General features: G+C 43.7%; 1 protein-coding gene across 3 annotated transcripts in view; it reads left to right on the top strand.

Moving 5' to 3' along the window:
* SCAI (suppressor of cancer cell invasion) overlaps positions 1-25,095 on the top strand; it is a 45,098-nt gene extending 20,003 nt beyond the window's left edge. For 2 of the 3 annotated variants that reach the window (XM_088147028.1, XM_088147029.1), the window contains 16 exons: positions 1,205-1,336; positions 3,634-3,729; positions 4,068-4,154; positions 5,331-5,429; positions 5,816-5,912; positions 6,002-6,100; positions 6,518-6,670; positions 7,253-7,354; positions 8,115-8,216; positions 8,563-8,641; positions 11,672-11,771; positions 12,506-12,587; positions 13,857-13,929; positions 16,996-17,169; positions 18,470-18,570; positions 19,516-25,095. In XM_088147028.1, coding sequence (XP_088003154.1) covers positions 1,205-1,336; positions 3,634-3,729; positions 4,068-4,154; positions 5,331-5,429; positions 5,816-5,912; positions 6,002-6,100; positions 6,518-6,670; positions 7,253-7,354; positions 8,115-8,216; positions 8,563-8,641; positions 11,672-11,771; positions 12,506-12,587; positions 13,857-13,929; positions 16,996-17,169; positions 18,470-18,570; positions 19,516-19,665 — 1,726 coding nt within the window. In that variant the 3' untranslated portion in view covers positions 19,666-25,095. Of the gene's footprint in view, positions 1-1,204; positions 1,337-3,633; positions 3,730-4,067; positions 4,155-5,330; positions 5,430-5,815; positions 5,913-6,001; positions 6,101-6,517; positions 6,671-7,252; positions 7,355-8,114; positions 8,217-8,562; positions 8,642-11,671; positions 11,772-12,505; positions 12,588-13,856; positions 13,930-16,326; positions 16,498-16,995; positions 17,170-18,469; positions 18,571-19,515 lie in introns of those variants that run through there. The other variant, XM_088147030.1, reaches the window with a different exon arrangement.
* The last annotated feature ends 2,545 nt before the right edge of the window (positions 25,096-27,640 follow it).

The raw sequence follows: 27,640 nt of genomic DNA, 5'->3' as shown, positions 1-27,640 counted from the left end.
AAGCAACAGTCACCCAAATGTGTCCATGTAGCCAGCTCTTCTATGGAATCCTTAACTCATTCCCATTTACATTTCTGAATATTCCCTGTGGACGATTTGCTGGCTGGTGGGTTCACACCCCTTCTGCTAAGTCATAATAGGGTTGGTTTGGTTTGGGGGGTAGAATGGTGCACAAATGCAGTTATTCTGGCTTGCAGGCCACTGTTGCATACACTTGTTGGGTGTAAACCTAGTCAGTTGGGTTTGTTCCAAACAAAGTGTACGTTAGCAAAATAGGTGAACCCACTCCCGGTGTTGTTAGCTGTTCGAATATGATCCAGTATGATCTGGAGGTAACTAAATGGAGCTCAGATCAGGAGTTTTGAGCTGCTTGGGAAGTTGGCGTTATTGATCAAAGATGTCACTCCCCACCCCCCTCTTTGTCTTCATTGGCATTCTATCAAAGGGCAGTTTGAGCCAAATGTGCAGTGGGGTAAACCTAGAACTGAGAGTCAGTTTGGGGTAGTGGTTAAAGGCAGTGGGCTAGAAACTGGGAGGCCGTGAGTTCTAGTCCGGCCTTAGGCATGGAAGCCAGCTGGGTGACTTTGGACCAGTCCCTTTCTCAGAAGTCGAGGGCAAACCACTTCCGAAAAACGTTGCCAAGAAATATGGAAGGACTTGTCCATGTTGTCGCTGGAAGTCAGGATTGAAGTCACAATTGACCTGAAGACACTAAACCAAACCAAAAATCTCTAGAGTCCCTTTAGGATACTGAGAAGAACATTGCCCCCGTTCCCACCCCGACCCCGATGTAGCTCCAATCAGCGTGGTCAGTTTGTAGGTGGGTGGGAGCGGTAGTTGAACCACATCAGGTGGTCCATACGTGCCCACCTCTGCTTTGGCTCAGCCTACAGTGAACCTCTCTGGCTTCAGTCGTCATGTCAGTCTTGAATTATCATAGGAGAACTGCATCCCATATTTTTAAAGGAAGACCAAGATTTTTTTCCCCCCAATAATGACTGGAGGGAAAGAACAGGAATGTCTACCTACCTCTCCTTTTTTTCTCCTCCTCTTCCTCCTTGTAGATTTAAGCAGGTTATCGTAGGGCAGAGGAAGAAGAGATGGTGTTTCTTCCCCCTCGCATCCCCCGGCACTCCCCAGCTGCAACTCTGCTTTGAGCCATCTGCCGCTAATACAGTTGGCAACCCTCTATTTTTTTCCCCAGGACCGAATTTACCTTGAACGAAACCATGTCAACGTGTGGTGTAGAAGATGATATTCCTCAGGGAGAGAGGAAAACGGTCACAGACTTCTGTTACCTGCTGGATAAATCTAAACAGCTTTTCAATGGCTTAAGGTCAGTGCATCTTCAGTGACTTAAGGTCAGTAAATCTGGTTCACCCACATTACACCCCTGTTGCGCGAGCTGCATTGGCTCCCACTTTCCTTCTGGGGGCAATCCAAGGTGCTGGGTATTACCTTCAAAGCCCCGTATGGCACAGGACCAGGTTATTTTCAGAACCGCCTCTCCCTAAGGACATCTGCCTGTCCTACCATCTTAGTCTCCTCAGTCTCTTCCCTTAAACATTATCATCTTATGGGATCTAGGAAGCGTGCCTTTTCCATGGCAGCTCCTGTCCTATGGAACACCCTTTCCCCTGAAGTTCGGCATCCCCCCCTCCTGCCCTTTTAAGCTTCTGAAAAGCACTCGAGATCTACTTTTCCCCCCATGTGCTAGAATAGGGTGACATTGATGAGATGAACTTGTTGTGGGCTGCATGGGAAAGTTTAGCTACAGGGCCAGGTTGTATGGTTTTTAATATTTGTGGTTTTAAAATACATGTATGTATGTATGTATGTATGTATATGTATATATATTGTGAATAGATGTTATTTGATCTCTGGGTTGCGAGCTGCCAGAGTTTGGTACCAGATGGGCGGCTGTATAAATGGTTTAAATAAATAAAATCTTAGGTACTCAATAAATAAACTAGCAGGACTGGGGGAATCTCAGCTTTCCTAGACAGGTAGAGGATAGAATAACCACTCAAACATTCTGTCCCTGGGCAGCCCAGATGTTGAGGTGAATCAATGTCTCCTTCTTTAGTCCTTCCGCACCCCTTTCATTGCCAAATCTCCTCTTCCCTTGTATATATCCAAGGGTTGGCAAAGTCTGACAGTTTTTTCCCCCTTTTTTTAACTCGTTCAGGGTGTGTGATATTCCTAACTTTTTGTCTGGATTAAGGCAAAAGATTCCCCCGTTTCTGCAAGGTAGACAAGTGAGTCGTTCTACCATTTCTAGCTATGCCGGTAATTTGATCACAGCTGGAAGGACCTACATTTACAGATGTGTCAGAGTTTGGCTCTTGCACTGAGAAAGTGGGGTGGAGGGGGGGGCTAGGAACATTTCCGACGTTGCTCTGCAGGTTTCAATACTGTAAGAAAGGGCTTCTGGGAGTGGGGGTCCTTCTGGATTCTAAAGCAATGGGAAGCCAAGCCCCTTCCCCAGCCACGTGTTAGCACTTGAGCTTGCCAGGTTGACGGAGGGTGGAATCACCACCGCCTGGATGATGGCCTTCCTGCAGCTGCAGAGGGGCCCTTGAATGGTCTCAGCTTCTAGGAATGCCTCTGAAGGGGGAGATGTTAGGATCCTCCTCTGACAGACACAGCTCTTAAAAAAACAAAACCAAACTGGGGGAGCTGATTGCAAACAAGCCTACCGCTGTACAGGTCTAGCCTGATTTCTTTCTTGTCTTGGCGGGATTCCTAATCCTGGAAAAACCCAAGGAGCTGACACGTAGATTCCCATTGGAGACAGCCATCAGAGTTTGATGGTTGAGGACTAGCATTTGGGGTCATTCTTATGCCATGCTTCTTTCTGTCTACCTAGTTTTCTTTGTAGGTAAGCACAGTGTAGACCAGTGTTTCTCAACGTTGACAACTTTAAGAATTCTGGGAGATGAAGTCCACCCATCTTAAAGTTGCCAAGGTTGAGAAACACTGCTGTAGACTTTCCTAGTTCTTTATTACAGGATAGGGGTTCCCCCCCACAACATGATCCATATATGTTCATACCTTCCTCTGGGCTTCAGAATTCCCTCCTTGTTCTTTGAGGCAGGGAGTGAAAGAGCAATTTCATAATCTCGGCTACTAGAGATTGCTAGAGATGAGTGCCAGGGCCATAACTCTTTCGTACCTTTTGGCATGCAGAAAATTCCAGGTTCAACTCATGGGATCTCTCATCTGAAATTTGGAGTAATGCTACCAGTTCTGGAGAGAGACTTTGACTAATTATATGACAGATTTCTCTATTTCTACCAGGTCTGTGGGCTAGATAGAGACTTGGATTAATTATATATCAGATTACTTTATTTCTATTGAATACCTGATGTGCAGTGAGATGAGTACATTGACATATTTGTGTGGAGCTGAATACTTATCAGAAGAGGTATTTGAGGGCATGCATTACATAAAAATTAAACTCTTCTAGTGAGTTTGTAGGGTGGGACCCATGGCACAAGCAGATATCAGAAGTCTGCCTTATGACTTTATTAGTGGGTGCAAAGGATGACTCCTTCTGCACCCACTAATGCAAGAGTCCTCCTCTTCTCCCTGGTGGGTAACCTGAGGTCTTTCAATCTGCTTTCTTAACAGAGATTTGCCCCAATATGGGCAGAAACAGTGGCAATCTTACTTCGGTAGGACCTTTGACGTTTACACCAAGCTCTGGAAGTTCCAGCAGCAGCATCGGTAAGAGAACAGTTTCAGGTACATGGCTGTGCGTCATGGCAGCCTGAACCCTCTCAATTACTCTACTAGACAACAGGATTCTCAGTGGGGAGGAAATATGAGCATTAAAGGGGCAGAAAACTGAAGTACGTTCGTTGGGTAAGTCTGTTGCTTTGGATGAGGGAGATCCTCGCTCAGTTGGGAGTCTGACTAAGCTGCCTTTCCTAGCTCATTTAGGCAGCAAATGGGGGCCTCAGAGTATTAACGAAACAACATCCAAAGGGCTAGTACAGCAGTTGTGTGTTGAACAAGAGTCTGACCTGCAGTTTCCTCTTTTGGGTTGGGGGACAAAAATGAAGACAAGTTCTGGACAATCGGTACGGCCTGAAGCGCTGGCAGATTGGAGAAATCGCTTCCAAGATCGGGCAGCTTTATTACCACTACTAGTAAGTGACTGTAATGGGTGGAAGGAAAGGTTGGGGTGGAAGAGCAAGGCTGAGATGGGAAATGCAGGAATTCATGCTTCCCAAATGTTATGGGTTCTGCAAGTGCGCTCAAGGGTAGTGTTGGCATCTTAAAAGACAGAACTGTCTTGCAGGGGCCACCAAGTAGAACTTTCATGACATTCACGACTTCAGCATTGTTTCTGAAGTCTTTCCATAGTCCACGTGGTCATCTAATTGATGTTGTACAACGTCAGGCCAACCCAAACATCTCAAAATAGACAGCAGTGGATTTTTGGGTTCTCCGCTCCATCACATTGGGTGCTCAGTTGTGGGGTGGGGTTGGCTAATTTTGGAACTGTAGTATCTGCATTTAGGCAGACTCAGTATGGGACATGAGAGAAGACTGTTAAACGATTAAGTCAAGTTCTGCTAAGATGGAGTCAGGAGCTCGCAAGTCCCAGCAAATTGCATGGTTTCCTGTACAGAAACTGTCCCCTGGTAGTTCCCATTTTCTCCATGCAAGAAAAAATGAGAAGGACTACTAGGAATGACTGTAGCCACTATGTTTCATCTTGCACTGCAGTCAGGATTGCTGTGAAGAAGATATATACATTCAGCACAGAATAATTGAATCCCCTATCCTGCAGCATGCTTTTAAAAATGTAAAATCAAGAGGTTACCCATTACTTGTTGAAGGTTCATGATAAAGAGGAGTAAAATACTATTCTGTGTCCTTTCTACAGTGGGTTTGAGCTCCCTGGTCAGCTAGAGAGATTAAAAAAGAAAGACTACACTGATAGAGTATCTTTGGAATGGTCCTCCGTGATCTGATGTTTCCCATAAGCGCTAAGCTTCCCAGAACTTGCCATCTGGGCTGGAAATTCCAAGGGTTGCAATCCAACTCATCAGGGGAATGCCCAGTTGGAAAACTGCTGTGGCTGTTCTGATGCTACCTTGAAAGCCACCTTGCCTGGCAGGTTCTATCAATGCTGTGGGGTGCATGTAGGTGTTTCTTAGTCCCTTTACCTCTCTGTTGGACGCCTGGGTGCCTGATGAGAATTGCAAAGAACAATGGTGGGAATCTCAGTGAGGATTGCGCTGGAAAAGAGATCTCTCATTTTCCTCCCCAAATGGGAGCTGAAGCAGAGAGCTGATCTCACCCTCTTTCCCCCACAGCCTTCGCACATCTGAAACAAGCTATCTGAATGAAGCCTTCTCCTTCTACTCTGCAATTCGGCAGAGGTCTTACTACTCCCAAGTCAACAAAGAAGACAGGTCAGGCCATGCTTCAGTCTTGTGAGTTTTCTGACAATTCAAAAGCAAGAAATGGTGCGTTGTCATTGGGCGGCTTGTGGAGGTGGGGCGGGGGAAAGGATTCTGTGACAAGCTCTTGTTTAAAAGAGGATAGGCTTTTGAAGATCTATCAACAGCTGAGGTTGGATCTCTGAAATATACCAGAATTGGCTTCTTCTTGCAACAGGGTTTTGCTTTGCCTTCTCTCTGGAGACTATGATCAGAGAGGCCTTTGGAGAACAATGCAAACCTTAAGATGACATGGTGTCACTCAGAGTTCCTCCAAAAGAACCATCTTAAGATGTGGGGACTCATGTTTTTCTCTCAGCTAAATTGTTCCTCTCCCATTTGCCTACCTCTTGTCACAGGCCTGAGCTCGTAGTTAAGAAGTTGCGTTACTATGCCCGGTTCATAGTGGTTTGCCTGTTACTCAACAAAATGGCCGTGGTCAAGGATCTTGTAAAGGTAAACCCCTCACGTCCTCTCGATACCCTAAAGGTTGTAGCTGATTGTCTTAGAGCACCTTTACAAGAAATGTCTGGTTCTTTTCCCAGGAACTATCAGATGAGATAGAAGATTATACCCACCGCTTCAACACAGAAGATCAGGTGGAGTGGAATCTTGTTCTACAAGAAGTGGCAGCTTTCATTGAGGTAAGGACTAAAGAAATCCCTGTGCTGCTTTTTTACAAAAACTACTGTTCATCCAGATCCCAAATAGACTGTTTTTCCTCAGATAATTCTGATCTGTTGGGTAAGAAAAGAAACTGAAGGTTCTTCTTCTGAACATGTTTCTCAAGAATGGTTCTCATCTTGGGGCAAAGGGAAACCTGGATTGGGCTGGGTGATCTTACAAAATGGCCTGTGAAGGGTTCCTCCCATTTGGATGAAGGATCTATGAAATTTGTAACAAGGCTGGGAAGGCAGACACTCCACCAGGATGTTCAAAGACACATTGGCCGTGCTAATTTCTACTTCTTTACTGCATGTTCATTTCCTAAATTTTATCTGGGCTTGGATGATTCAACCCTAGGGTCCTTCAAACTCTCAACTGGCTCTTTTTCTTTCTAGGCAGACCCCGTGATGGTCCTGAACGATGACAACACTCTTGTGATCCTCTCCAACCGCCTCTCCGAAACGGGAGCCCCACTGCTGGAGCAAGGAATGATTGTGGGGCAGTTGACACTCGCAGATGCCCTCATTATTGGCAACTGCAACAATCAGGTGGGATCCCCTGCACCTGTGTATTTCATCACACATCACAACAACCGAATGGTGTTGGCTGGAAGCAAAGCTTCCTCTAGATCAGCATTCTCCAAGACTGACCCAGTAGGAGCTAGTAGAGCAACGGAAAACGAGTATCTTCTCTTTTAAGGAGGAAGATCTTGTAAAACAGCTGCCACTTTTGTTTTCACCACACGTCTACCCAACAACAATTTATCAAAGTTGTGGTAGACAGAGATGGGCTGACTTGGAAAAGGCAATTAGGGAAAAATGCATCTGCCCTTAGCTCTATTTATTAGCACTTCTTAAAAGGACTTTTAGAATATCTCCGTGTGCTACATTCTCTTCCTTTTTCATGTATTTTGTGGGGAGGTCAGAAAATGTATTTTGTTCTTTAGATGGTGCCTGATGTTTTAGATGGTGCCGGTTCTTCTGTTGCCTTCTGCTGCTGTTCCTCACACACGCTAATTGTCCACATTTTGTGGGAAAGCAGTACCCAAGTTGCAAAGTATTTTTCAGGATACTAGCATTAACAGGTTTGGCTGATCTCCCTGGCTTAAAGTGTCCCCGGTTCTTTGGTAGGTGAAGTTCAGTGAGCTGACAATCGACATGTTCCGAATGCTGCAGGCTCTGGAGAGGGAGCCGATGAACCTAGCGACGCAGATGAACAAGCCAGGGTTGCAGGCAAGTCTCTTGTGTAGTATTGTCATGCTTCGTTTTTCTTGGAATTGGGATCAGTGGTTGCAGGCACTTTAGAATTCGCATTCTAAGACTTCTATTTACCCATGTATTATCATCACCTCTTCGTCAGATTTATATATCCTGCATTTCTTCCAGGAGTGCGCAAGGCTACTCCAGGTGGGCGTTTCCAGGAGAAAGTGTAGCCGGCCCAGAATTACACAGAGCTTTTCAGTGACTTAGGGCAAACTTGAATCTAGGTCTTCTGAATCCTAGTCCCCACCATGTTGCTGACTAGAGCCATTGTATTTTGCCCTTTTGAGGCTAATACATTAAAAATAAGAGCAGGATTCCCAAGACGGGCTTAACCTCTTCTTTTTAAGAAGAATGCCCTCCCAATCAGCTGGCAGAAAGCCCTAGAGGTGGAAAAAATCCAGTTGTGTCCATGTATGCTTCTTGATTTGGCCCATCTCGAGCATCTTCTCAGTTCGGTGCACGGTTCTCCTAAAAATATCACGAGCAGCTATGGAAAGTTTGCCCACCTGCTCAAAGTGATGAGGTGTTTGGTTTGGTTGGAGCTCAGTGGGTTTCATGATCTCGCTGTTGTGGTTCGTAAATCGCGGCATCTGTCTTGGAGCAGTGTGTGAACCCCGCAAGGAAACCACGGTTCCATATGAAACACCAGCCAGATCAAAGAAGGCAGAGCTTTTGTCTTTGAAAAAACAGTTAGAGCTTCTTTAAGGAGGTATATTTCTCTCTTACGCAGGAGACCACAGAAAAACCAGCCAGAAGAGAAAACCCTCACAAGTACTTGTTGTACAAACCAACCTTCAGCCAGCTCTATACCTTCCTAGCGGCATCATTTAAGGTTTGTGCAAGAGAGGTGAGGCTGGGCTTGTTCTTCCCTATCTCTACTGGAAGCAATAATAGACTCAGTGAGGTCAAGAGACCCTCCAGGTAAGGTGAAGGTGACCCTGGACAGGCAACAGACAGATACTGAGTTAGGGTTTCACCTTGTTTTACAGAAGGAAGTTGTTTGTCCTTGGAAGAGTTTGTTTAGGGGTTGACGTAGTTTGCTCTCCCAGAGCTTTGCCTGTTTGAGTTTTCAAGAAACCTTGAGTAATCTGTGATAGCAGCTCTTTAAAAATATCTCTCTTCCGAAATATATCTTCCTGACTTCCCTCCTCTCATTCCTCCTCTGGTTCCTCTTTCAGGAGCTGCCTGCAAACAGCGTCCTGTTGATCTACTTGTCAGCCACGGGCGTCTTTCCTTCAGGTCGTTCGGATAGTGAAGGTACAAATAAAGGAATGCTCCCTGTCATGAACAGGGCTTGAATTCTCTTTATGTTTCACAGACGGCGAGGCAGCCTCCACAATCTCCCCCCTGCTCCCAGGAGAAACCTATGCTTTCCTCCACTGGCGTGTCAAGTTAGGCCAAGAATGGGTCTTCAACTCTGTACTTTTCAGAGACCAGAAGAATTTGACCCAGTTCTGGTCCTTCCCGGTTTAGGCACAGTCCCTTTTGTGTGGTGAAAGCATGGGCCTGTGCACTTTTGACCCTACTGCTGGTGGGCCGTGTCAGTCAGGGACATGTCCATCTGTTCTTGCTCTGGAGAAGAAGGGATGAAGAAGCAGCTTATATGCCCCGGGGCTCTCTATGGAGAACGTCCGGTAGGATGTGATGAAGACAGAGATGTTCCTATTGACTATCATGGATAATTCCACCTAGCCTGTCAGAAATTCTGAAGTTTTTCTGGTTTACCTGGCCTGCCTTTTTGAAAACCCAGTTCAGATGCAAAACCAGACCTTGGTAACTTTCCAACGTGGTCTGGGGGTGACCTGGTGAGTGTTTCCTTGTTTGTCATGACAATTCAAGCCCTCCTCATGACTTCAGTAGTTTCCCTCCTCCGATCCCCACTTCTGTGTCCTTCCTTGTCCAACTTGGGAAGAGGAGGTTCAGGTGCAATTTGCCAGCTGTTGCTCAGCCCTCCCTCCCAAAGCCCTCCCCCCTTTTGAAATTTGCTGCTGAATACTTGGAGAAAACAAAGTAAAACAAATTGGGATCTCATGGAATTAGGTTTGCCTTCAACCAAGGGATTCCTTTACATTGACATTATCCTCGCCTCACTCCATCCATTTAAGATTTGCATTCCTTTATAAAATGCATGCTTGTTACATCTTCCTTGCATGAATCATAAACTTTTCCAGATTCTTTCACCCACTCCTCCCAACAAAACCCTGTAAAAAAAGTTTAAAAGTTGTGGGGTTCCCCCCTGCCCCCACAAATAGCTTTTGTTACAGGATTTTAGGAGTGTGCTTTGGGGCTGGGTCCATTCTCTTTTCAGGAGCATATGTGCTTTTGTCTATGTTTTGTGAGCTCTTATCTCTGATATTCAGTAGACCAGCCATCCATCTCTAACTTTTGGAAAGCCTTTGAGATGTCCAGCAATTCTTCTGGCTCTTAAGCAGAATGAGGACTGTTGGACTGATCTAGGTCATCCAAAAACTTTGGGCGCAGTTTCTCAGCTCTTTAGTGCAAGTATTAGAGAAGCTTCCACTCACCTCAATCTCTGCCAGACTGGGGTCTAGATTGCATGTCACACCAAGCCTTGGTCTGTAAGAAAACCAAATGAATCACGTCATGGCTTGATGTAGTGAAGGAGCACATCCAACACAATTGATGCTAAGAAGATCCATCTGATTGGCATCCAGAGTTGAACCTGGATTTATTGACAATAAAGAGCTGTGGTTTTGATTCTCAATTAAAAGTGTGTCTTGATTATTATGTACCTTCAAGTCAATGTTGACTCTTTGCAATCACATAGACTTCTCTGGGATCACATGTCCCCAATCTGGCCCTTCAGGTCTTCCAATGGAAAAGGATGCATACAGTCCAATATCTAATGCTGATTTATAGGACTGTGTTTCACACCTAACTTGGTTGGGTGTTAACAAATTATCCATTGGTGAGGGCATGAATAGGGATCAGCAGGTGCCTTGCTTTCTACCTTGGCTGAATATATGCTCTGTGAATACTTAGTTGGCAAGAAGCCCTCTGGAATTTGGTGAGACTGGAATTCTAAATATACCCACACTGGTTTGGGCTGAAGGTGTGGGAACCTTTGACTGGCCAAAAATCATAAACTGGATAGGGCTACATCATGCATGCAGATGGGGTAGGGCTTGGAAAGGGGAATTTGAGGGAGTGGGGTTTTTTTTTAACTGTGGCTTGTCTAGTTTAGGGTTTATGCCATCGGAAACCATGCTATTTGCTCTCCTATACCACCTGATTATAAGAATCAGGAGCTAAGTCTAAATCAGCTTAAACTTGGCATGGTGTTGTGAAAGAGGGTCCTGTTCTCCTGAGTTGACCTTACTTGGTGCTGTAAACCATACGATGTGGCTGATGCCCCAGGTAAACCCACGAGGTTTTGCTACCAAAGGCGAAGGTATTCTTCCTTTCCATTCCATTCATTAAAGCATCTTAAATCGACCCAAACACAAAAGAGTCGCTGGAGAGACCAGGGCAGGGAGTGTGATGCACACTTCCCCACCTCCCAGCCTCTCACCATCACCCTTTCACTTTGCCTAACAGTAGAGCCAGCCTCACGATTGCTGAGAACCAGATGAACAAATAATTTGTCCCCCTTTGGGGGGATTTTTTGAAGCCTTCCAAAGCCCCCCTCCCCTCTCTCAGGCTCTCAGTGGTGGCCTTTCTGGTGTTGGCTAGCATTAATTACAATTCTGAAATTATGACTTGCCCATGGGATGAAAGAAGGATTCTTGTTCTGTGGGGTATCAATAGCGGGGTGTGTCCAAGATTGTATGGATCCTTGCTGTATGAACTAAACATGGTTCTCTGGAAAGCCATCTTTTTGCAATACTGGGAGAAACCAGTGACAGCCATGCAGGCTTACATCCAACCTGTCCTTGTGACAAAATGTTAATCAATCCACCAAAGAACTGTATCAGTGTTTCTCAAACTTGGCAACTTTAAGATGGGTGGACTTCAACTCCCAGAATTCTGGGAGTTGAAGTCCACCCATCTTAAAGTTGCCAAGTCTGAGAAGCACTGAACAATATGGAAGTTCACTGAATGCTAGGCTGAAAGGATGAAGGCTTGACAATATTTTATATAACCAAGGAGGGAGGCAGAAGCTGCATTAGATCTAAACCCAAAGTCTGTGGTCCAGCAAGTCACCTGCAAGCTCTTTCAACTATCCCAATTCTTCTAAATGGAATTGTAGTCCTTATTCCATGCTTATTTCCTCACCAAACCAGCTGATTTCCTTACCTTGACTCCCCCCTCATTTGTCGCCTGCAGGTCCCTATGATTTTGGGGGTGTCCTGACAAATAGCAACCGGGATGTCGTAAACGGGGACGCAATCCATAAACGGAACCAGTTGTACAAGGAAATGCATTGGTGAGTTGTTTGTTCCTGGAAGATTGGGCGGCCGGTTGCCCTCTGCAGTCACCGTTGCGAGATGGGTGGCCATGTAAATCAAATCAATCAGTCTGGGATATCATGCTTTGGAAAACCTGGTATTCCACTCCCATTAGCCTTTGGGCCTTTGCCTTGGCTACATAAAGATGCCTAGACTGTTCAGTACCAGTGTGCAGTAATAGTCAATAGTAACTATTAGTGGGATTGAGAAGGTTTCTGTTTGACCCCCTCGCTTTATGATATGAGACTGGTCACCATCTCAGTTTATTTCACAGAACTGAGAAAGAAATCAAAGAGAAGGCTAAAAGTGCAAGAAAAGAAAAAAAAATAAAGGAAAAGGAAAATAGGAAAGAAGAAAGATACAAGGAAGTAGCTTCCGATCTTCTTTATAGCAGTTATAAGTACAATTATAAATTTACCTCTTACTCTACAGTCACAACATGACTCTCTTCTTGCTATAACTATCCTGTCCGATCATGAAAACCATAAATCATAAGTTCATTTTTTTTCTGTTTCGCGCAAACAGTCTACAAGGGGTGTCCCACCAGCACTCAACATAGATATGGTCTTTTCTTTGATCAAGGAAGTCAATTTAGCCATCTCAGCAAGTTCCATCATTTTCAACTATTCCTCCATGGTGGGTAGTGTTGAATCTTCCCACCTTTGTGCAATTTCCCTACACATTCTGAATCCTTCCCTGTTTCCTTTTCCAGCCTGCACCCTGGTGATCTGTACCCTTTCACCAGGAAGCCTCTGTTTGTCATAGTGGATTCCTCGAACAGCGTCGCCTACAAGGTAAGGCCCCTGCTAATGCTGTTTAGAGTTGCTAGTCCTCGTGAACATATTGTCCAGGGACGCTGGGCTGTATATGGAATAGAATGAAGAAACCAACTGCCCAGAGAAGGAGGTGAGGCTAACATTCGAGAAATACTTTCTTGAATTTAGCATTTAAGTTGCAAATGAGGAGTAAACTGTGATTCTGTTTCCCCCCAAATCTAAAGGTTTCTAGAAGAGGAAACCTGAACTTTGCTTAGGTTTCTGCCCAAAGCATCTGTTTTGAAACAATCATCCAGGAAATAACTGCATGATCTGTTCCTGGCCTTCCCATGTTCTTTATGGAGTTAAAACACCAATGACTGCAGAGAAATCCTGCAACTTGGGTGTGTTCTTGGATTCTTACCTTGCAGTGATCCTTGACGTAGTTTGTTTGGTGGTGTGAACCTACTGATTGTGGTTCAGAAGGCCTACTTTATGGATTTGCCTGTTACGTAAACCTGGCCGATTGCAGTTAGCCAGCACAACATGCAAACCAGGACAGAGCGCATTTTGGTGGGCTCCATTGTTTATTTCCACAAGTTGGTTCATACTTTCTTTTTGCTCACGCCAGCAACTCTGCCGTGGCTGCTGTTTTGCCCAGGACTACAAACAGGATCCTTTTTCTTTGTAGCCTTCTGCCTCATAAATCTGCTTGAGTTACATCTCCGTTTGGAGCACTGTGCTTAATCAGCACATTGCTAAAAGAGGAGAAAGAAAGAGGATGCCAAGCCAGGGAGATGGATATTATTCTTGCTAAATCCTGCTGGTCTCTAATATATTATCTTGGTAGGAATTAGTTTCATGAAACTTAGTGGACTGACCCCTTTGAAAAGGAATTGCTATTTTGTATGTTAGATCCTGAACATCAGGCAGGAAAAAAGGCTGGTGCAGTTGCTCGTATCTTCTCTTTTTCCCCTGTGCCTACCCCCTCCAGAAATTTCCAGCACCCTCCAATATCTTTCCCACCATGAGGAATGTGTTAAGAGAAAAACTGGCTTGACAAAGAAAACAGTTTTGCTTCTCAGCATGGTCTTCTACGCTGGGAAATGTCCTGTTGTGTTGTCCATATGACTCACAACATAAATTCCTCTTACTGACGCACAACATAAACTTCTTGGTCCAACAGACTGACCAGATCATGCTTCTTGTATGGAACGGACTGTGTGCATTTGATTAAACAGACCTCTCTTTTAAGAGTGAAATTGTGTCTGAGGTCCATGCTGGTCTCTTTCTATGGTTTCCTTCTAGAATTTCACCAACTTATTTGGGCAGCCGCTGGTGTGCTTGCTTTCTCCAACAACGTATCCAAAAGCGTTGCAAGGTAGGAGAATGCTTCTCCTCTCCTGTTCTGGCATTACAACTTTGTAGTCTCAAAAATACCAACGAGTGGAAGGGGTTAGTTTCACAGATTAAAAGCTGGTGCAACATTTGTTCTCCTTGATTGCTCCGAAACATAACCAGCCCTTTCAAGCAGAGAGAATCTGCCTTTTCGGGTTTTACGGTAAATGCTCACATTAATGAATGAGTTGAACCTAAAGCATTCATTGAGTTGGGATTACTCTGGGACAGCAGTCTTGGTTTTGCCCCATATATCTACTTTTCTCATGTCTTCCCAATAGCTTTTAGCATACTATGAATTGGGCTGTCATAGGTTCCTGTACTTGGCCCCAACTGAAGAATGAATCCAATAGAAGTCAGTACTACTCTTGGATTTATTCTCAGTAGCTTCTCTTGGATTTAATCCAATAGAAGCTGTATAGCTCAGGGTTGAACTATGGAGTTGTTGATGCTCTCTGAGCTTGGTTGTTAGCTTACAGATGTTTCATTACTCAACCACTGTAGGTAACAACATCAGTGCTGGTGATGTTACCTATAGTAGTTGGGTAATGAAACATCTAGAAGCCAATAACCAAGCTCAGCATGAAGAATGAATGCTGAGTCTGCACAAATTAACTCATACTTGATCTCTTCTAAAATTGTATTAGGGGAAACAACATAAAAGCTTGGGGCACTTGTTTCTAGCCTACCATGTTGTTCTCCTGGAAAAACCTAGCATTGCTCTTGAGTGTTGGGTGATCCGTGTACCAACCATCAACAAAAATAAATGTTGCGTTAAGGAGGCCATTTCAGAATCTGATAAAATTCAAAAAGGAAAGAGCTCTAATCATTGAAGGGGGCATTCGCTCATCAAAGAAAGGACAATAAAAACGTTTAGCAATTAGGAAGGAAAATGGATCCACTTAAAAGTGAGCTGTGGTTTCTGCAGAGGTGTAGGAGAGAGCATTCCTCTGGAAAAACAAGCAGTTGAACACAGCATGACCTGCAAAGGACTCCTATCCTGTGGCTTTTGGAATTTAAGGAATGTGGCTGGTTTCAGAAGAGGGAAGACAGAAAAAAGTCTGCTCGATCCTGTTACTGTATTCTGATGATGGCGGTCCAGTTTGTAGAAGCCTGTTGGGAGGCTTAAAAATTCCTCTCTTCCCATGCCATAAGGAATAAAGCAAAATGAAAAAAGAACCCCACACCTATCCAAAATTCATAAAAGCAACACCTTCATTAAGGCCACTGAAATTCTCCATCCATTGCATGTTTTCAGGATTCTTGGGACTGTTCATCAGTCAGCAGAAGGAAAAGCCCAGAAAAAAATTGGGTGGAACTCAGGAATGTAGCTGATCTTGGAGTCGGTGTCCTTAAATTCTTCAGTGGAATGTTGAGGGAGTCTCCAGATCTGTCAGTTGAGTTTTACAAAGTGGTGTTAGACTCCTCTCAAAACATGCTAGAAAGAGGAAAAAAACCCCCAAAGTCCCCATTATTGGAATGATAAATCTCAGCCCTTAATTCAAAGTTGCTTCCATCCTGTGTAAGGTACATTGATCTTTTGGCTGATAGAAAGGGAGGAAACACCCTTGACTTCTTTCTCTTCTCCTAAATGTCCTTCATGCTGTATGGCAACAAAGTCAATAGGGCCGAAAGCCATTCTTTAAACCTTTAGGGTTTCAGCAGTGGAAGTGTAAGGGGTTTTGGAATAACCTTGAGGAGCAGGAAGAGGAACTGCAACCAAGATCACAGTCTGATAAAAGAAATTTGAGTCCGAGGCAGGAATGTAATTTGAGAAAGAGACCCTAGTTCTCTTGAAGATAAAGGGAGGGATGAGAGAGGCACATTCAGACTTGCAAGATTCTGTTACTGTAATCTTATAATAAAAGTAATGTTAGCATTCATAACTTGGGTTTCCTAGTCTGATCTATCTCAAAGAGCTGACAGGAAGACAGCAGGAAGGTGGGAAACAGAGAAGGCTTCCTTTTCTCTGTCCCTTCCATTTTTCAAAAAGATGCTATACGGCTCTTGGAACAAGCTGGCTGAAGATCTCCAACCAGTGAGCTCCCATTGAGGGAGAGAGATACCTTCCAGCATTCTTATCCCAAGTCCCCAGCCACGTGCCTGTATTGTACAGGCAAGAATTGTGCTTCTCTAAGGATCTTGAGGAAGAAATGGGAGAGCAGGGCTTCCACCAATCTCTGGGTTCCCACAGGGGGCTGCCCTGGGTGTGTGTATTAACTGCTGTTTTATTCCAACCAAACCTGTGGTAGACTTTGTGTGTTGGGGTTGACTTAGTGGAAACGTCTCTGGCACCCTTAGCGAATCTTGGTTGGGAGCTAACTATTTGCTGGTTTGAAAGGCGCTCTATACCAATTAACTTTCCAACCCGTTTTTCCAGTCCCTATAACTGTAAATGGTTCAGAGGCGTCGCTCTCAGAGAGAGACGCCCCTTTATCACCTCCTTCCCAGCATGAAGTCCAGTCTGGTGACATAATTTGTGACACAGGAAACTGGTGGTCAGCAGTGAATGCATGAGAGAAGCTGGAGACTTCACCGTTTGGCTCTGGAGGTAAGTTATGTTCCATGACTGGGGGAAAAAAGTCTATTTGCTCCTGGGAAGGTGGTGAAAAAAATTAGTCCAGAGTAAGGCCAAACATAGAGTATTTCCCTTTAAAAACAACAGCAGCGACAACAAAAATACACCAAACGGTGAATGTCTCCAGCAGAGAGGAAGTCCCACCCCAAGAATCCTATTGATGTATTCATTTACTTTTGTTTATGTACTGCCAATTTGCAAGTGGACTCATGCAGTTGTATAATTAGCCCAAACAACGGTGACAGTAATATAAAAATAATACAAAAACGATCATCATGAAAGCCATCAAGCTCTTATTATAAATGACCATAACCAGAAGGAGTAACAGAGGTCTTAAATAAACGCCCTTCTGAACTGCTCAGATTTGAGGGGGGAATTCAGAAATGTCACCATGGGTCACTTCTCTCTCTCACTCACTCCCCGTTTCTCCTGGGTTCAGTGTGAAGTTGTTTGGTTTTTATTGTCTTCTAGATCAATCTCAACGAGGCAGTCTCTTCACCTTCTTTTTGAACAACCCTCTAATGGCATTCCTATTTGTCTCTGGATTATCAAGCATGCGTAAAGGATTATGGGACAAATGTCATGATTACCTTCGCAAAATCAACCGGGATATCGCACAGCTGTTGACTCATTCCCGTTCCATAGGTATGTTTTGAAGGAGAAGGAGATTTGTAGCTCCCCAAAAATCTGGCCACCAGTGACATTAGCAAGTTAGGTGTGGACTGGATTGCATGTTCATGTGGTAGATCAATAGCTGGCTTGACAACCATATTCAAAAGTGCTTCTCCGTGGTTCCTCATCACTCTGGAAGTAGGTATCAAATGAAGTGGCTTAGAATTCTGATTTTGGTCTTCTACATTCCCATGAATGGCTCGGATGAAGAGGTGAGGGATTGCTGCTGTGACGGAATGTCAGGAGAATGTAGAGATTACAAAAAAGATATCTGAGTCCTGGTAAAGTAAAAAAACCATAAGAAACTCAAACCAACGATGCCTTGATTGTGTTAAGCATAAGCTGAGTACGTAGAGAGGAGCTTTGACAGGCTTTCACAACTCTGAAAGGCTTTCAAGACAATACAGATGACACAACAACCAGGTGGGTTAGTTGAAACTCTGGATGACAAAAGCAGTATTTCAAAAGAGCGTGACAGGTTAGAAAGATGGGCTGAAAATAGCAAAATGAAATGTAAGAAATGCAAAGGGCTTCGCTTAGGAAACAAAAATCAAATGCACAGGTATAGGATTGGAGATCCATGGCTTGTTTCAGGTTGAAAAGGATCTTGGAGTTGACCATAAGCTTAATATGAATCAAAAGTGTGCCATGGCTGTTAAAAGTCATGGGCAATTTTAGGCAACATCAGTAGAAGTCACAGTCCCACCTTATTTTTCATTGATCAAAACCCCCCTCAAGTTCTGCATTCACTTCTGGGTACCATCATTACTGAAAGATTCAGAGAACCTAGAATGCGTAAAGAGAAGGCAAGAAGGGGCTGAAACTAAATCTTATGAAGCAAGTCTGAGGGATCTGGGTAACGTTAGCCTTCAGAAAGGATGATAGAGGAGGAAATACAATAGCACTTTTCAAGCATCTGGTGTTGCTAAAAAAGCAATCTTTTTTATTGTCCCATTGTGAAGTATGTGGAATAATTTTTAATGACAGGAAGGAAGATTCTAGTTGAAGTCAGGAGAAAATGTCTTAATTGTTAAGGCGGTTTAATAGGGAACCAGTGATTGAGAAAGTTGAACATCTCTTCACTGGATGTGTTCAAGAAGGGAGTGGACAACCATTTGTCAGGAGTCTGAATTCCTGCAATAACTCTGATTTTTATATGTAGTTGTGAGTATTTGAGAGATGTAGAGGTGAGAAATAATCTCATCCCCTTTTCTTGGAAATGTTAAAGATAACTTTTCTAATTCCAGCTTTCTTTTTTCCCTCCTCATTATAGACCAGGCCTTTCTCCAGTTTTTTGGAGATGAATTCCTGCGCTTGCTTCTCACAAGGTTTGTTTTCTGCTCAGCCACCATGAGGATGCACAAAATCTTCCGGGTATGGCAATGATCTTTTTTTTTTCTCTTGTGAGAACAATTTGATTCTGTCATATGTTTACTAATACAGAGGATTCTTTGGGGCAGGGGGTGAAGCGTTTGCAAAGTTCGGTATTCAGATATTTCTACTGAGGAACCTATTATTTTAGTATGCTACCATGTTAAGCTAGAATGTGAGTTGTTGGTTTGTTTTGATGTACCATGAGATAGAATGTACTTTGTTAATCTTGGTTTAGAGCTTTGTTAGGCAACTGCTATGTCATTGTAACAACTGAACCAGAATCCAGTCTGTATCTAAATTCCGTGTATCTGAATCACTTAGAGTCGTTGTTTTTGAGGGCATGGAAGGTCCAGCATCCTGGGATCACTGTTTTGTACCCACTTCCTGATATGACCATCTCAATTTTGTACTTGGATCTAAGCAACCTTATACTAGCGTGATAAGCCAAGGTGTGGATGAGTGTTTCACGTGAACCCAGAATCTTCCTCCTCCATTTGCATGAGCAAGAACCCAACGTGGAAGTCTTCATTTAACTATTGTTGCGTGCCCTGTATGAACCGGAGAAATAACAGCAGCGTTGGAGTAAGCCAGAGGAGCAGCTTCCAGTCTTGCTTTGGCATCCTGGCTTGTTCCAAAGCTGTGAACCATAGGCCTCATTTCGGACAGTGCGGAAAGCTATGGTTTGCTTGAAGGCATCCTGGTTCACTTGCTCATGCAGAAGGAAGGAGCAAAGGATCTACCCCGCCAGAAGGCTCAAGTAAACATCACTGCAAATATCCAGCCCTCTTCCATTTCTGCTTGGGCTGTAGGCAGCTTTGTGTAACTTCTGGTGTGTCGGCCAGCAGCGTATTTTTGAAAGACATTTCTGTTCCTTATGATGTCTTCATCAGACCGTTCAACTGCTTTGTGTTACTGGCTTCTTATTTTTCCTTCCTTTTCCTCCAGCAGGAAACCAGGAACTATCCAGAATCGTATCCCCAGCTGCCCAGGGATGAAACTGTGGAAAATCCCCATCTCCAGAAGCATATCTTGGAATTGGCTTCAATACTAGATGTCCGAAACGTGTTCCTGGAAACCACGCTCGACGATTATTAACATGGAAACACACAGTCTGGATGTCTTACTGCAGGGTTTTTGCCCTAGCTGCAGATTTTTGAAATGGTGCAGTTTTCTAATGTGAACATCGACAAAAGGAATTTACTTGAGTTTTATTTTTGAACTTACAGGTCTTTTTTTTTTCTTTTTAAGAGTAAAATAGCTGTGGGCACAGCTGTTCCATTCTGTGTGGAGTCAATTTTGATAAACCAGTCCCTCCTACACGTTTTACAATTTTAGACTAAAGCAATTTCATGGGTTTTGAAGCTTTGATTTGGAAGATGTAGCTGGCCACACAATACACATACACACACACACACACACACACCCAAGTATTTAAATGCAGCCAGTCACTTTTAGCCCTTGTGTGCAAATTCTTTATTTTTATACTATTTTTAAAAATTTGAAAGCAAAAAGAGAAAAAAAAAAGAGAGGAAAAAAACATCAGAAAAAAAAAATCTATCCCCAAAGATTCTGGATTTAAAATGTGAACGGTGGGACTACAAATCGTGCAAAGCAGAGAGCAATAAGAGTCAGTTCAAGTCAATATGCTTGGTTGACCCCTCCCACAAAAAAAGAGTTCAGCTCAGTTGAGGGGATGGTGGTATAATCTTGGAAAACGTAGCGCTGTCCGTAAGTTTCTTTCTGAGAAGGAAGTCTATATTGCACATTGACTAAGGATGCAAGACTTTATCCCCTAAGTCTGGAATATTGGCTCATGGTCTGTTATCACATCAAAAGATTTGCCCCTTCTCCTTATGGACCGCCCCATGTGCAGTTCTCCAGCTTTGGGCTAAAGTCCTGGGCAAAAAATACCATCCCTTTCTCTGCACCCAACTGTTGTCAATTCTCGCTGCCAGATGTGGAAGATTCTTTGATGACGCTTCTCCCTGATGCTTCCACCTCAAGTTCTAGAAGAGCTTTCATCCCATTCATACTTTGATGGCAGGAGTTCACCTGGTGAAGGAAAAAAATAAAAACTACTGCCTTGCCTCTGTGCCCAAGTTGCTCAGAAAAGAAAACCTAGTTAGGGGAAGGGCCATCGCTTCTTCCACTGCCAGTGAGAAATCTCCACCTTCCAGAGCTGTTTATCGATAAGAGGAGGGCAAGTAGGATTCATGGTTACTTAACCCAACAGAAAATGTTGAAGGAAGCTCTTAGCTTTGGCTGGATGAATTTTTGGGAAAAAGTGAGTGGGAACAATCTGGAAAAGTACATGAAAGGAAGAGGAAACGTGAAGCAAAGACACCGCTCTCCAATGGTCCTCAGCATCTGGCTTTAAGAGGCACACAACTCCAGAATGGAGATCTATCTCCAAAGCTTTCTTGGAAGAACTTTTACGTTTGCATTCCTTTGCCTCCAGTCTGTGTCCAGTGACTTGGGCTTTATAGAGCCAGAACGACTTTGGTCCTCAAGGACAATGTTAGTGCTTGAAGTCCAGCAAAGACGACTTGTAGATGGAAAATGGGAAAAGCGTATTCAAACATCAAGATTTAGGAGGAGATCTGAGCAAATCATTGTGCTGGCTTTATGTCTGTGTGCTGCTGTTTTCAAAGTGGCTGTTGGCATCCCGTCCCGTGCTTCTTTTCCAAAGAGGATTTTGATGGAAATCAGTGTATTTGGACTTAGCAAATTAGAGTGGGCGCACAATTCCACCACTCTTTAAAAAAAAAAAGCGGGGGGGGAATCTCTTAGCAAGCATATTCCACAATATATTATGGGGTGCTTTTGAAAAATTTAGTGGCAAACGCGATCCTTTGGTAGCTAGGTTTGAACAAGGCTGGAGGGAGGGATGACGAAGAAGTCCTTTCTCTTGGTCTGGTTGCCCAAGTAAATATAGTTTTTCTCAATGGTCTCTCATTCTGCCAATGGTCCTACAAGCTACTCTCCAAGTTAAAACACAGCAGCCAGCCCTTTAGAAGTAGCCGGGCTGGGATCTGTTGCCCATCTGAAAAGCAACGTCTGGGAGCGATTGCAAGAGGTGCCTTAGGTCGGGCCTAAAGTGCAATGAAGATGATATTATAGGTATTGAGTTGGCAGAGTTTTTTTTTTCTCCTGCCCTTTCCCAGAAGGAGGAGGAGGAGGGGGAGGAGGAGGAAGAGGAGGAGAAAGTAGTTCTGGTTTCGAAATGCCTTCATTGTTGACTTGGCAATCAAATGAACAGCTTCATAGCAAAGGGTTTTTAATGGCGTTAGGTTTGGTCTAGGCGCAGCGCATTTTCCTCTCTGGTGCTTTGTCATTTCTGCCCAGTTTTGCTTCTAAAAGACGGTGTAGGTGACAGTCGTGCATCTGGCCTATATGTGCTCCGCCTGCCGAGTTGTAAATGTGTATGTGTGCATGTAAATATGTAGCTATATTTATAAATAAGGAGACCTTGGAACCATTGGTGTACAAAATTTAAAAAAAAAAGTATATGTAGATTCTGAACAGAAGTCATGCCTGCAGGGTAGCGTCCTTAAGAAAGGCTGTTCAGGTTGCGATGGGTCACCAACCAGATGCTAGGCTGGTAACACAGATGCCTCGGGTTGGGGTCCCTACATTGCTGAGTTCCTTGGGTGTATTTCCAAGTTGAGCTTAAATGAGATCCTTCTGAAGGAAGTTGATGAAGAATACGTTTCTATTCACCACTTTCTAGAAAGCATCTTTCTTGGAGTCCAATGTTAAGCAAGCTGGTATCTCTAGTTGCGTGATGATGATGATGACGATGATAGGATTCTACTAGGGCCTGGCTCCATCTTGTCTCAGTATTGTCTGATTACTTGGTCTACCTTATCTTGGAAGGGAGACTTTTATTAGTGTACCCTCTCCTGACCTAATGTCCTCCAGATGTACTGAAGGGTGGGGATCTTTAATCCAACACGTCTGCAGGACATCTAGTTGAGGAGGGCTGTCTTTCTGTATCTGCTGGTACTTGTAGGCTATTAGCATAAAGCTATGAAGAAGGCCTCTAACTCATTGATAGAGAAGATACATACTTTAACTACAGAAGGTCTCTAGTTTCAAACCTGGCATTCTCATCCTTTTTTTTAAAACTGGTGGTGACAAGAGGAATTTAAGTGCCTGATTCTCTGGAGATTGTAACTTCCACTTTGCCATCCGCATTCAATGCACTAGAAAAGCAGGTTTCAAGAAAACAATCTTGTTTTAAGTTCCTAGCAACACCTTGTGTATTTTATTTATGAACACATTTTTTCTGATGTGTCTGTCTTCAGAGCGTAGACATCAGTAGTGGTCTCGGTAAAACGTAACCAAGGTCGATGCTGAAAAAGCTAAATAAGAAGGAATCTTGAAAAATTGGTCTGATTAGACAACACTAAAGCAGTCATTTTCTTTCCAGCTTTAGTTTGAGTCATGTCATTCTTTATCCTTTGGATAAAATCTTGCCTTCCAGTTATTACAAAGGATTCTTTAGGAAGGCATGTTTGGAGAATAAGATCAATTTCCATTTATCCTTCTGTTCCGATAGGCTTTATGGCAGGAAAGGTGGTGGCTTTGAACGTATGGTGGTCCGGCTCTACATCCCTCTTTCTCTGTATTCCATTCTCATGAAGGTGACCACCCCAGAAGTTTGTCTTTGCTCTGGAGTCCACGTTCAGATCACAATTCTGTCCTGTCCTTAGCCAGGCCTACAAATGAAGATACGAAGCCAAGCTAGCTGGCAGAACCAAGATGGACCAAGCCTTGTTAAATAGAATGTACCTATCAGAGCTTAAGCACAACAAACCAGCTTTTCTTTCTTTGTCCTGTTGAGGCAGCTAAATAGATGTGCAGGTATAAAGGGAGAAAAAAAACACAGCTCTGCTTCCTAGAATAAACAGACATGTAGCTTTGAAGAAGGTACCTTTCTAGTGAAATGTAACATTATCCACAGTGTTCTGATGTGTTTGTTTCTTTCCTTCCTTCCTTCCTTCCTTCCTTCCTTCCTTCCTTCCTTCCTTCCTTCCTTCCTTCCTTCCTTCCTTCCTTCCTCCCTCCCTCCCTCCCTCCCTCCCTTCCTCCCTCCCTCCCTCCTCAAAGGCGCAAGCAAATGCTTCATGAACAATTCTTGACGTTTCATGCCATTTTCAGCTTGACTTTTATTGGTGGTTTAGAATTCTAATAGCAAGTAAGGCCTCATGGTCAATTCTTGATGATCAAGATGTGGGTCTTTTTTTAAGCCTGCCCTTTGGTAGCTCTTTTGCATGGTTCTGTGTACTTTCTTTGTTTCTATGGGCCTTGTAATCCTCTTGATGGGCACATGCTTGGATTTCACTGTATTTTTAAAAATGTGGTATGGTCTCAGCCGTTGCGATGCTCGCGTGGGAATGTTTAAATAATGCAGCAAAGAAGTTTACACAAATTTAGCACTGAACCCTGCCGCACACTTAAAAAAACAATAACCTATTGTTTCCATTGGCCAACTTTAGCTGAATAATACAATGAGTGGAGTCAGACCTAGACTTGAAATAGACGAACTGAAATCTTAAGTTAGTACGATGTTCCTTTGATTTCATCCTTTAGTTTGTGGATGACTAAATATGGACCCAACCCAGTGCTAACAGCTTTGAGGGGGGGAAAAAAAGATGAACACAGAAAGCATATTTTTCAGATGCTCTAATGTTTGTTTCAATAGGATTTGCACTAAAATTCGAGCAAACTTGCAGAAACTAAAATCCTAGCATGCGTGTAAGGATTTGAAACCGGCCAGGGCGCTCTATGGCCTTGCGCTTAGAACGGCAACATTTTTCTTTTCTTTTTCTCTTTAAAAAAGAAAACAAACTTTGTTTGTTTGTTTGTTTGTTTAATAACACGTCTGGTTTTGTTTCTAAAAATGCACCATTTATTTGGAAGTTGTAATCGACCTTCCGCCTTCCTAGTGGTAAAAAAAAATAATCTCTGTAGCAAATGCTTGTCTGTGACTGACATGTTATTGAAGTGTGGCACCAGTGGTAGGGCACATACAGCTGTTTCTTAGTCTCTCTGCTAAGAGGTGGAAGCACAAGTGTTTTACATTTGCCTAACTTGTTATAAGTGCTGCTAGCCGCTAGTTCATAGTGCATGTGGTGACGCTGTGTGTAGCTTCTGTTCACAAAGCCACTGTTATCTTTGATACCTGTTCACATCTCGGTGCCAACCTATCCATGTGATAACTTGAGATTTCTTGAACATTCCTGATCTGACGCTCTTTTTTCCCCGGACGCTGAGGATTTTTGAGGCGGGGAGGGGGGCATTCTGGTTCACGTCCTTGTAAATGGCTCCCCCACCCCACCCCACCCCACTTGCCAAGAATGAATTGCGACCGCACCATAGAACCCAGTTGACGTGGAAGCCTGTCTCCTGTAACCCTCGTACACGTGTGTGTCTCTTTAACGTGTTGGAATTATGTAAGCCATATATTCATTCACAAACCTTTCCTTTCGCTTTCCTCCGGTCAGATTTTTCTTCCCGTTGGTTGGCTGATGTCGATCGTTCACGCTGTGGTTGTGCAGATGTATTTTTCTAAGGGTTCCACGAGAGCTCTTGGAGCGCGACAAGGAGCAACCTCTGGAGACTCAAAGCATCTGTTGCTTCCTTCCCTTTTGCTGCCGTTAAGAAGCCTATGCCACCACATCAGATTTTTCAGGCTAACACTGTGATTCTCTAGAGACCTGACACAGCATTCAAGGAAACAAAATACTGTAAGAACAAACCCACATACCTGCTTTTATGTTGCGTGACAAGAATGTGACATATCTGGGGTTTTGCTATTGGTGTATTGAAGATTTTCATGTCGGTTACGTTCACTTAGAATGTGAATACATTCATTGGTTGTGTACATGGGTTTTGTATCGAGCCCCACTCAAATTATATGTATAACCAATATACAATAAACATATTTGCTTAATGCTGTGTGTTTGAGCCTCTAGGGTTAGGTGGTCAGTGCATTTCAATTCAAATAATATCAGTCTGTATCTCAATTGCCACATAAGCTTTAGAACTGTGCTACTAAAGAGGAAATCTTTTTTCTTTTCTTTTCTTTTCTTTCTTTCTCTTTCTTTCTTTTCTTTCTTTCTCTCTCTTTCTCTTTCTTTCTTTCTTTCTTTCTTTCTTTCTTTCTTTCTTTCTTTCTTTCTTTCTTTCTTTCTCTCTCTCTCTCTCTCTCTCTCTCTCTCTTTCTTTTTTCCTCCCCTGTTCTCAGTTTTTATTGTTACTTCATGCTTTTCCCCCCTTAAGATAGTATATCTTCAGACACTGTAGGAGGAGAGCCATGTTAGTCTACGGTGGTAAAAATCAGAAGGAGTCTAATAGCACCTTTTCTGACTAACAAATTTTATTAAAAGAAACTTAGCAGCCTTGGCTAACGCCTTCGAATTCCACAGGTAGAATTCGGTATTGCAATTAACAGCAGTGGCTGTTTAGATTTCCGGTGTAATAATTGATTTGAAAACGCAGATCTAAAACAAAACTAAACGATTAAAATTGAATTTCAGATAGTTCCTTGCTTGTTTGACCTCTCCATCTATTCTTTCTCATTGTTTTTTTTAAATGTGATATGTCAGAAACAAGTTATTTCAACTGAACATTGTAGTACTGATGGCTTTGTGCTGATATTTTGTCCTCAATGGACAAGAATGACTTTCCCAAACCTTCTGATTTCACAACTCAAACTCCTGGTTTTATTTATTTGTTTAAGCCAGTGGCTGTGAAATTGTGAAATCCCTGGATTGACTTGTAGGAGGGGGGTTTAAATACCTGAAAACATACATCAACCTCTCACTTTAGGCATGGCAGAGAAATAAATATACCTTGCTGAAAAAATATATCACTGCAGTAATTGCTTTTTAAACAAATCAGCTGTTGTCACTGTGGATGCCAAGAAGGGAAGCACGTTAGAAGGTTTTATGGTTCAATATATTGCACAAACCTGGGAGATGGATTAATTCACTCATCAGGTCATGGGTGTTTACATGAAGGCAGCCAATATTGAGCGTAACATCAGCATCGTACCTTATTATGGGCCGTCAAGTTGGTGTTGACTCTTAGCAACTCCGTAGATTTTCTCCTTGACGATCTGTCCTCAACTTGGTCTTTCAGGTCTTCTAACAATGCACCCATCGCCTTTATTAAATACTAGTAAAATAAAAGATCAGATGACATCCAGATGGTCAACAAATTAACTGAGTCATAATGGTGGGAGAATAGAGGTAGCCCACCTTTGTTGTACACACTTTTGTGGTCCTTGGAGAGATCAGTTTTTTGCAGGCTACCCTCTGGGTTACAAAGGATTTGAAGTCTGAGAAAAAACTTACCTGTTCTTCCAGGGTATGGGTGAGGCAGGGGGAAAATGTAAGCATTGCAGGGTCTCTCTAGATGCTACAGTAAAATAACACCTCTTGGGTTGCTGGAAGGTCTAACATCTGTTAAGGGGAAGGGAGGGGAAGATTAGCCCTGGAAAGAAGGGGTGATGATGTCTCAGCACGACTGAGTTTAAGGGTGATGTAAGTTGGCAGCATTTTTAAGGTGCCCCAAGACTCAGATGGGTCCATACTGGATGATCCTCCCCTTAAGGCAGTGTTTCTCAACCTCAGCAATATTAAGATGAGTGGACTCCAACTCCCAGAATTCCCCAGCCAGCATGCTTTAAGATGGGGGACTCCCAACTCCCAGAATTCCCCAGCCAGCATTCCGGCTGCAGAATTCTGGGAGTTGAAGTCCCCCCATCTCAACGTTGCTGAGGTTGAGAAACACTGCCTTAGACCCCAAGGTGGTTTGGCTGGTTGGGGGGCCGAGCGGGGTGCGTGACCCCCGCCATCGTGGCTTGCAGAGGAGAGCGGACGGTGCAGCGGGAATTCAATTCAACAGCTCGCGCAAGCCGTGACCAGCCTCCTCCAACCTGGCGCCCTCACGCGGCCGGGTCTACTAGGCACAGGCGCCCCAGCCGGCTGCGATCCTCCTGAATGGAGGGCATGACGCAAGCACGGACGCCCCGCCTTTGCCCTTCCGCCTCCCTATCGCG

This window comes from Python bivittatus, unplaced genomic scaffold (assembly GCF_059951505.1).
Source record: "Python bivittatus isolate LINGU-HERP-01145 unplaced genomic scaffold, Pbiv_v1 ctg000160_np1212, whole genome shotgun sequence".
NCBI classification, from domain to species: domain Eukaryota; kingdom Metazoa; phylum Chordata; class Lepidosauria; order Squamata; family Pythonidae; genus Python; species Python bivittatus.
The sequence above is the reverse complement of the archived record's forward strand: the minus strand, read 5'-3'. Positions and strand labels throughout refer to the sequence as shown.